General features: G+C 48.2%; 1 protein-coding gene across 1 annotated transcript; it reads right to left on the bottom strand.

Moving 5' to 3' along the window:
• Nucleotides 1–758: 758 nt before the first annotated feature.
• On the bottom strand, nt 759–9,555 carry HMGB1 (high mobility group box 1). The gene is made up of 5 exons (XM_068395371.1): nt 9,377–9,555; nt 6,366–6,528; nt 5,927–6,072; nt 4,770–4,944; nt 759–2,734 (listed from the first exon to the last, which is right to left on the bottom strand). The coding sequence occupies exons 2-5, from the start codon at nt 6,513–6,515 to the stop codon at nt 2,558–2,560; spliced, it is 648 nt and encodes a 215-aa protein (XP_068251472.1). The 5' UTR covers nt 6,516–6,528; nt 9,377–9,555; the 3' UTR covers nt 759–2,557.
• Between the last annotated feature and the right edge of the window lie 531 nt (nt 9,556–10,086).

Below are 10,086 nucleotides of genomic sequence, written 5' to 3'. Positions count from 1 at the left end.
GGGCCCCCCTCTCAGAAAAGAAAAGGAGAATTAATCTACCTAAGGTATTCCCCTCCAGAAATAATGGTTTCATTGTTTTCACAAGTTTCCTAGAAGACAGGAGTGAAGACTTCAGTCTCAGTTGATTTACAGGCACATACCAACTGCTCATGAGAAAACCATGGCCATCCTGGAGAGCTCTGGAGGCTTTGGTACACCTCCCAACTCTCATCAGCCTCTGCAGAGTAGTACTGTGGGTTCTTTTTCTCAGAAAGGAGCATTTATAATTATTATATTACCTACCCTCTTCAGCCTTGAACATGCTCTGTTTGTTATCAACGCGCTGACCCCAAAGATAAAGGCAAACACCAGGCCTGGCTGCTGGGGAAGCACTTGCTACTTCATCTTTTAAGATCAGCTGAATCCTCTGGGTTACTTCTGTCAACATCAAGCACCAAGAACAAAGTCACAAGATTACAGGGATCTCATTATTTGTTCCAAGAACAAGAAATGTGTCTACTTTCCTCTGATGACCTGGGGAAACAAAAAAGCCCTTCAGCACAGAAAATTTATTTGTAATCAGTTACGAGCGTTTGAATGGGTAACAGCCAGTTTAAGAAGAAGAAAAAAAATCTGATGTCCCAAGCTTTCTATATTGAGACCTTGTGAACAGCATCATTCTTCTGTGTGAAACAGAAAGCAGGGATGTACGTATTTGAAAACGCCAACAGACACCAAAAAAACCCCTTAGAATATTAAGTGAGCCATTTAACTAAGTATTTAAAACCTCTGCAATTATTAGTTTATTAGTATCATCCAGGATTCAGATGTTCAATATTTCTCCTGAAGTTATACATAAATGCAAATTGAAATAAGAATCTGAAAGTCAAAATTGTATAACAAAACAATACTCCATCACAAAAGCGTGTAAAATTACAAGAATGCTATTTTTTTTGTTTTTTTGAACACTGGCACTTAAAAGAACCATAATTTTGTAACCACAAAATTGCCAAATTGTCCCCCAAACTGGTAAGCAGGTATATGTGAAAATAGTTACAGTTGCCAGCACTTGAAGTTTTACTAAATATGCAAAAAAACCCTTAGCTTTGGTTTTGGAAGAGAACTGTATTTGACCAAATTAGACATTGTTGGTATACCATAAACATTTCACTTTTTAATGCAAAATTTAATAAAATGTACTTTTCCATACAGCTATATTTAACTTAAAAATGGGCAAACATCAAGAGTGCGGTATAAAACCTAACAGGAAAAATACATCTTATCTCATTTTCAATTTGAGACAATATACAACTTTGTTTAAAGGGCTAAAACTAGAATTTCAAGAATACAAATATGAATTTACATAGATTTAACAAATAATAATGGTACCATTTATAGAAATCTTAGAAAGAAAAATCATTTCTCGTGGGCCATTTGCTACCAGGAGAGTTTCATGGTATAAAGCCCGTGGCCATCACCAGACCTGTCACCAAAAAATAATATGGTAATTTCATGCTTTTAACTTTACACATTTTAGGTACGCTCATCGCTCGCAGGTGTTCAGAGATTTACAAATACAACTTCCATTACATGGTAACGGAGTCACACGTGTAAATGTCTCCACACCAGATGGACATACACTCTTCCTATGGGTCCTTCTAGGACAAAATTTAACATTCCCTCCCTGCCCACCCACCCCCACCCCTCCACCCCACCCCCAAGTATTTAATTTCTGTAAAATTGAACTCTATACTTCTCAACTCTCCAAGACTGGTAAACTCATGCAACTCAATAGAATATTACATTTCACAAAAATCTGAACAAGTATCAGTTTGTTGAGATTGAATTTTTTGTTTTGTTTCCAGTTACGGAAGAATATTCTTTCATCATATGCCTATATATTTCTTTTCTTACCCTATCATGACTATGCAGGGTATGCAGATCAAAGCTTTGTTTATCAGCTGGTTATATGAAAGATGAAAACTGTAATATTCCCGTGATCCCAAACGGGCATTCAATAAAGCAAAAGATGAGTTCCCCTCAAAAAAAGAAAAAAAAAAGAAAAGAAAAAGTATGATTTTTCAAGGGCACCTATTAAAAGGACAACAATACTAATAAAAAAATTGTATTTACTTAGAAGCATTCAGAATGTCAACAAAACAGCTGCAACTTTTTTTTTTCCTTTTTGCAATTACAGAGTGGTATTCAGTTAACAGAACAACAATTATTTTTATGATGCATCAGAGACAACTGAAGATGAAAAAAATGAACTACATCCCCGTATATAACTAATTTGTGCTGTGCACCAATAAGAACCTGCTTTAAAACTCCCATGCCAATTTACAACCCCCACACTGTACCAGGCAAGGTTAGTGGCCATTGAAATACCACTAAGGACAGGGCTATCTAAAGACACATTCGGTAGTGTGTTAACTATACAAAAAAAGAGACACTGTACAGTTTAAAAACAAATCTTACACAGCCTTACATTTCAATTTTTTTTTCTTTAAAAGGAGTGAGTTGTGTACAGGGGGGTTAAATGCTTTATAGACAAGAAAGAAATTGCTCTAAAAGAGACTTATTCATCATCATCATCATCTTCCTCCTCCTCCTCTTCCTCCTCTTCATCATCTTCATCCTCTTCATCTTCATCCTCATCTTCCTCCTCCTCCTTCTTCTTCTTGCTCTTCTCAGCCTTGGCAACTACTTTTTTGCCTGCATCAACCTTCCCTTTGGCCCGGTACGCAGCAATATCCTTGGAGGAGAAAAGCAGGAAGAATCTCTCAAAGATTTAACCAGCTAAGAGCTCTAAGCAACTTCGAAACGGTACTTGTGAAACCAGAGCAACCCAGGTATCTGCCCCTTCTCCACACCCTCTGGGGTCGGACCGGGAGCTGTAGCTTCAGTTACAAGGTGAACTGAGGGCCAATGGCAAAGGAAGGGGAACCCTCTAACACAGAAATTATACTGGCGCGCTGGAACACGCTGCTTACGGCTGCTGAGGAATCTCTGCTGTTAGGCTTCTGGGAAAAGGTTGGAAAAGCTGCTGCCTCGGATGCTAAAGGCACAGTTGAGCCCACTATCCCATAAGGACATGAAGTAGGGAGACCTCTTAAGGTCCCTTTCTAGCCCTACCTTCTACGATGCCTAAAGAAATGCACAGGAAAAGCCTTGTTTGAGGCACAAAATCGTCATTAGCCATCCGAAACACATTAGAATGACATGGCCTAATATTTGCAATGTTATGCCTCAGCGAAGAGCAATTACACAGAATTCTGACTCACTGAAGTTTACAAAATAAAAGGTACAAGCACTTGATTAAAGGGTAGACAGTGCCACCTTCTGCATGCAATAAATTTATTCTAGTGGTTTATAACGCACAAAATTCAGTTCCTGTTATAGGGAAGTCAAAACTGTACCTGGAAGACCAAGCCAGAAAAACTGTTCGACTTCCCGACTTTGTGCCAAAATAATAAAAACAACTACGTAACAGAACTGATCTACAGGGTTAAACATACCAGCTACAGAGAAACGTCAACACCTTTACACAGATGGGGCAAATTTTCCAATATTCCCCACCCAGTAAACATGACACCACTAATCTTACAGTTCCCTCAGACTCCCTTAAAGCTTAGCATGAAATTTTCAGAAGACATGATATCCACGGAGCCAAAGGCCAAGCAGTGAAATACTGAGGTTACTGCACCTTAAAACCCCATTCGTAAGCTTAAGAAATAAAGACAATACTAGTGAAGATTAATATCTGGAAATAAAGATTAATAATTCTACCATTTAAGAAGTCTCTTACGAGTTGCCTTGGCTGTACGTACAAACAATTGCCATGCTGAAGAGTTTAAGTCGCACAGGAAGGACAATATGGGAAAGCTTCTAGACCTGCAGTTCCTCTCCAGCACATAATTAGGACTCCAAGAGGCCACCTTGCTCCCTACAACGCTACAATTTTAAAGTGGTTTTGTTTGCCAGCAGAAGAAATACCCAGAGGAAGGTCACGGCACACAAATGGATATATGTGGCATACATTAGCTATAGGCGGTCACTGACCCATCGTAAAACATCATCAGGGGAGGCTAACATGCATCCCCTCCTCCCTTGGTTTCCTCCTATTGGAATGGGAATCTGCCTCTGGAAATAGACACACATGTTGCGCATGCAGGGTAGTGCTACACTTCTCTACAGCTCCAATGACAGGATTTAGCTTTAATAATTCAAGAAATTGTATGACATACTGCTTCATATGTATTATTAACTACGTTAATTACCAGAAAGGAGACAGACACAAACGAGGTACACACAGGTCTAAAACTAGCATCTCGTTACTGTTCTAACATTATCCCAAGAATAAGCTACAAATAGCATCTATGTGTATCAATTATCCTCACATTCAGGGATGTTCATCAATACTGAACACCTCCAAAACCAGGGAGAACCATTTTATTCTTTACTGGCATTACTTAATACTACCAACTTAACTCAAATACTGCTGTGACCTATTGTTTTAATAACCATACAGACACCATGATATCTACTAAACCATCACTGGCGGTCCTGAATTACAGACAAATGCAATAGCTGAACAGAAAGGAGTGCAATTTAATGTTATGGTAGTAAACCGTATGCCCCCTTATGTGATATTTTCCAACAAATATAATGAAATTTGTCATTAGCACATTATAATTTGAAACATCAGATATCAGAATACGCGAGAAGAGAAAAAACACATAAATTGAGGCTTGACCTCCCCAAACCATCTCTGTAAACATCAACGTTACCTTTTCATACTTCTCCTTCAGTTTAGCAGCCTTTTTTTCATAAGGCTGTTTATCATCTGCAGCGGTGTTGTTCCACATCTCTCCCAGTTTCTTTGCGACATCTCCAATGGACAGACCAGGATGTTCTCCTTTGATTTTTGGACGAAACTCAGAGCAAAATAAGAAAAAAGCCGAACTAAAGGAAAAAAAGAGAGATTATTTTAATTTTAGACTTTACTATAACAGAAAGTTTTGTGACCTTTGTTACTGTTTCTCAAGAGCATTTTGGAAAAGCACCTAAAAGTAAGACAAATGTTAATTACAAAGGAAGATATTAGAACTTAATAAACTAGTTTGAAAACTTAACACATCCTTGTCTCTTAAGCAATGCTTCACATGTGGTCCCATTTTTGGCAGGACCCCCAGAAGGGCCAATTTCATATACCATATGCAGAGAAAAATCTTTAAAAAGAGAATGAGTGAATGATACCGGGGAGCAAATGTTATGTCAGAACTGTTAAATGCAGAGAAGCTGCGATATTTGTTACGAAAATTAGGATTTCCAGACGACAGCATCAGCCCAAAAAAGACAATTCACTTGTATAGGACCTTCCCTGTTCCTTTCAGCATTAGCTCCATTTAAAACACACACAAAAATGTATTGCTACAAAGTACTAGTGTCTAGTACCAGGTGAACTCGAAGTCAGCAGAATTTATGTAGTGGCTGAAGTTTTAATTCTCCAAGCTGTTTTCTGTGCAAGATCATCCCTCTAAGCTGTTCTGGGCAAAAGCCTCTATTTTAAATGGACTGCCAATCAAAAATTCTGCTCAATACAACAGGTGGGGAGAGCAGGGCCTGAAATATTTTACTGCCATTTTACGCTAGAATTACCGTCTTAACCGAAATCGGAAAAATCAGTCAGAACGGCACATCACTGATTTTTGCATCCGCTTTTAAAGGCCGACGTTATTCCGACTTAGATAGAAGAGAGGGTCAACCTGAAACCACAAACCTGTAATTCGGAACTAAAATTTCAACCTATCTTTACGCCACTGGTCAGGAAAATAACGTAGTCTTGTATTTCTGAAGCTCCTAAACCTGGATAAAATGATCATTTTATAGATGCACTCCAGCGTGATGGTCCCGAACAAGATTAACTAACTAGGAATCAACTTACGGAGGCCTCTTCGGTGCATTTGGATCCTTGAACTTCTTTTTTGTTTCCCCCTTAGGTGGGACGTAGTTTTTCATTTCTTTTTCATAACGAAGCTTGTCAGCCTTTGCCATATCTTCAAACTTCCCTTTCTCCTTAGAGGACATAGTCTGGAAGGCAATTAGAATCATAGAATCACAGAATATCTCAAGTTGGAAGGGACCCGTAAGGATCAAAACGGTATTTTAAGATTCAAAAGCATATCCAAGTCCATTCCAAAATTTCAGTTGGGGGAGCTAAAGGTAAGGCAAGAACAACGGATAGTTACCACTAATCCTACAACTATACTTTATACTTATCTAAAACCTAAACTTTTAAGGAAGTAATTCACAGTCTCGAGTAGTACTTCACACAAAGCAATTACTCAAGGTTTTGGGGTTTTTTTTTAAGCAGCTATTCCTACCTTCCATCGTTCTGAGCATTTTTTTGAGAACTCTGAAAAGTTCACTGAAGCATCTGGATGTTTCTTCTTGTGCTCCTCCCTGCAGGTTTGCACAAAGAAGGCGTATGAAGACATTTTACCTCTCGGCTTCTTAGGATCGCCTTTGCCCATTTTGGATGATTTTCTGTAACAAAGCAAAAAAGACACCTTTAAAGCTTCTACTTTTTACAAACCAATGCGGGAAGTAAGCCATGATGAATGATCATGCCAAACATGACCCATTGTAGCAGTATTCCAAAACGGTACAACAGGAAAAGTTTGTCTTCTGGCAAATGTACTAAAGATTTCTGCCATTGCTGTCTGAGGTGGCCTGGATGCAAGCAACCTGAAATCTCAAAGGGCCTTCAAAACATGCAGTTCTGGTCTCCTACAAACACAAATGTCCCTTCCAAGCAATCTGAAAGCAAGTACTAGCATCAGTGCAGTGGAGACTGCACTCCTCGATTACTGCTAGTGTATCAATCCTACGCTTGGAAAGAGTAAATTATATTGACAGAAAAAGGGGGTACCTGAGTATCCTGTCTCAGCTGGCTTTATGGGTTACGATTTTTTTTCTTCCTAAAGCTTGTATTTCTATCCCCCTCCCCCATAGGCCTTGGGTACTCATTTGCAAAATATATTTTTTTAATTATTTTTGTACACCATATATTATCGGTCTCCTTTAAGTGTACTGCAAAAACCTACTCTCTCTTCGTACATATACCTAGAAATACAGGAATGAAACACCGCACTCGGTCCAACATGTTATAACCAAGCCAGGGACGCTAGAAGTATGACATTTACATACAATTAGCAGAGTTGTATGTAACTAGTGCGAGGACTATCTTGACTCTTTCAGGGACCAAGAGGGAATGAAAAATACCTTCCTAGAACTTTCACACCCAAGTCAGACATTCAGAGTATTTCTTCATAGCTCCTTGGAAAAAGCCACTTGCACCCTGACAAACTCTGCTCTTCATCAGCAGGAATTAAAAAAATAATTTAAAAAAAAAAAAAAGCACACACACCGCCTGCCCGTATTGCCACAGCAGCAGTATTTCCTATCGGTTTGGCGGATAGACAGAAACAGATTTCTGCTCTGTGACTAAACACGTCCGGTTTGAAGTTTCTATCAAGTAAACAAGAGGGCTGAAGAACCAGGAGCCGCTCCTGCCTGCCATGGAGACGCTTCCAGAGCCAGCCGGCACCCGGGGCTCGGCTAGCGGCTGGGGCACTTCCCACTGGCTGCGGGGGGAAGGCGGTGAGGGCCGGGGGGGACGGGGCAGGGGTGTTTCAGAGGCGTGGAGTGGCTGTGGGAAGGATTAGGCACTGCGACCATGAGCTGGCGTTTAAAAGCCTCCTTCCCGCCATTTTGGACGCTTCCCCTGCAAGGGGGGCAGAGGAAAACTTCGAAGTCCCCTAAGAGACCTGCTATGGGTGGGGGAGAAGGGAAAAAAAAATAAGAGAGTCCCGTTAGCAGGGAAAAGCCGTGGAAGTTTTATTTTGTGTTCACGCGAGGGCTCGCAGCCAGCGGGCGGCAAGCACATGCCCAGGAGCCGGCCGCAGCAGCTGCCCGCGGGCAGCGACCCCCGGTCCCGGCCGCCGCTCGCAGCCCCGGGACAAAGCGACCTCCCGGCCGCCGCCCCCGTCCCCCCGCGGCGGGACGCGCTGTCCGCAGGCCTCCCCCGCGCCCCGCCGCCATGAGGCCTGGCCGGTGAGGCGCGGCCTGCGCCGCCGCAGCGGCGGTGGCGGCGGGAGCGGCCGCCATGGCGCAGGCTCCTGGCGGAGGAGGTCACCCGCCGCTGAGGCTCCTTCCATTTTGTGCGCTGAGGAGAGCGAGCCACCACCCCCCCCCAGCACGCCACCACACCTCCCCGCGGCCCGGCGGGCGGGGCGGGCAGGCCAGGCCGCGGGACCCCCGCCGAGGGGCCGCGGCAGGGCCGGGCGGCGTCCCCCGGCCCGCGGGGGCGCGGCGGCGGCGGCAGCGGCGGGACGGCGCGGAATGGCCGCTGCTGGCGTCGCCCGCGCCCGCCGCCGCGCAGAGAACATGGCTCCTTCCTCCCTTCCCTTTGTGTGAGCGCGCCCGCTACCCTGGCGCACACGCTCAGCCATTGCAGCCGGGGGAGGGCGGGCGGGAGGCAGACGGGGGGGGGGTGGGTGGGTGGCTGGGTGCGGAGGGAACGGGGGGGGGGGTGCCGGCGCGCTTCCAGCGCCTGCCCGAGCCCCGGCGGAGCGAGCAGAGCCCCGGCGGAGACCCCCGCTCGCTCCCGCGCCCCGCCGAGATGTACAGCCCCTCGGCCGCGGGCCCCGCGTCCGGGCGAGCGGCGGCAGCTGGAAAAAAAAGTTCCCCCGAACTGCGCCCCCGCCCGCCCGAGCGCCTCTCTGCTCCGCCGCCGCTCGCCTTGTTTTCTCGCTCGCGGCTCCCGTCAGCCATGTTACAGCCGGGCGGCCGCGGGGCCAGCGGCTCCCCGGCCCGCGCCCCTCTGCCCCCACGCTCCTCGCGGCCCCGGCGGTGGCCGGCAGCGCGGTACGGCCCGTCCGAAGCCCCCGCCGCTTCACCGCGCCTGTGCCCGCCCGCTGCCCCACGGCCGCAGCGATGGCTACGGCGAGGAACCCTAAGCGGCTTACGGCGGGGCACGGCGCGGCCCGCGCCCCCCGCGGCGGGCAACCCCCGACCGCTCGCCCCCGTCCCCCCGCCCGGGCGGCTTCCTTCGCCCGTCTCGTTCCCTGCCTCCCGCCGCCCCGCTCCCGAAGTCGCCCGCCGCCCGCGCCCCCCGCCCCGCCCCGGCCGTGGGGGGGGCTCGCCGCCCGGGAAGGGTCTCCCGGGCGCAACCCGGATCGCCTTTGTGTGCCGGCGCCCGAGCCGGGGCTGCCCTACTGCTCCGCGGGCAGGCAGCGGCGGCGACACGGCGGGCAACGCCGGCTCGCCGCCCGGTTGCGAGCAGGCGGGCGAGCGCGCCCGGCCGGCCCGGCGGCCCCCGGCGCGTACTCACCCGTGTCAGAGTCGGCACACTGTCCTCGCTCGTCCCCGAGCCCCAGAGACACTACCCCGGCCGCCCGCCCGGCCCCAGCGCTGCCTGGGTCCCTGTGTAGCCCTGTGCACCGCAATGGCTGTGAGAGCGGGATCGATACGCAGCCTCCTCACACTCTCAGCGCTGGTAACATTACTCTCAACACAGCCCCGTCCCCATTGGCTGCCGCCAAGCCAGCCGCCGCACCGATTGGCCGAGGCCCTTCCATTGTCCTGACCAGAGAGCTTCGCCGATTGGGCGCGACGTGGGATACGTCACTGAGGATTGAAAGGGCGCGCAAATATAAAAGTGAGTGGAGGGAGCTGGGCAGCGGTGGGAGGCAGACTTCTGAGGCGGCGGCCGGGCGCCGCGCCGCTGCCTGCGAGGAGCAGCGGGCCGCCGCCACCCCGCCCGCCGCTGCCGCGGCCCCCCGGCCCCCAGGGTCACCCGCCGCCGCCCTGGGGGGGAACAGGGTGCCGGCGCCGCGGGCGCTCCCGCGCCGCCCCGGCAGCGCCGCCGCCGCGCCGCCCTGTTTCACAGGCGCGGGGCGCAGCGGTGCTCACAGGGGCGAGCCCGCGTTTTGCGGCTCCAGCCGTCGCACGGGGCTGGCTGGCAGACGGCCGCTGTCGTCCGCTGGTGCGGCGGCGTGCGCGGTTCTGCCTGCACGCACTGCGCTACGGGGTAGTTCGGGG

This window comes from Nyctibius grandis, chromosome 2, assembly GCF_013368605.1.
Source record: "Nyctibius grandis isolate bNycGra1 chromosome 2, bNycGra1.pri, whole genome shotgun sequence".
NCBI lineage: Eukaryota > Metazoa > Chordata > Aves > Nyctibiiformes > Nyctibiidae > Nyctibius > Nyctibius grandis.
The sequence above is the reverse complement of the archived record's forward strand: the minus strand, read 5'-3'. Positions and strand labels throughout refer to the sequence as shown.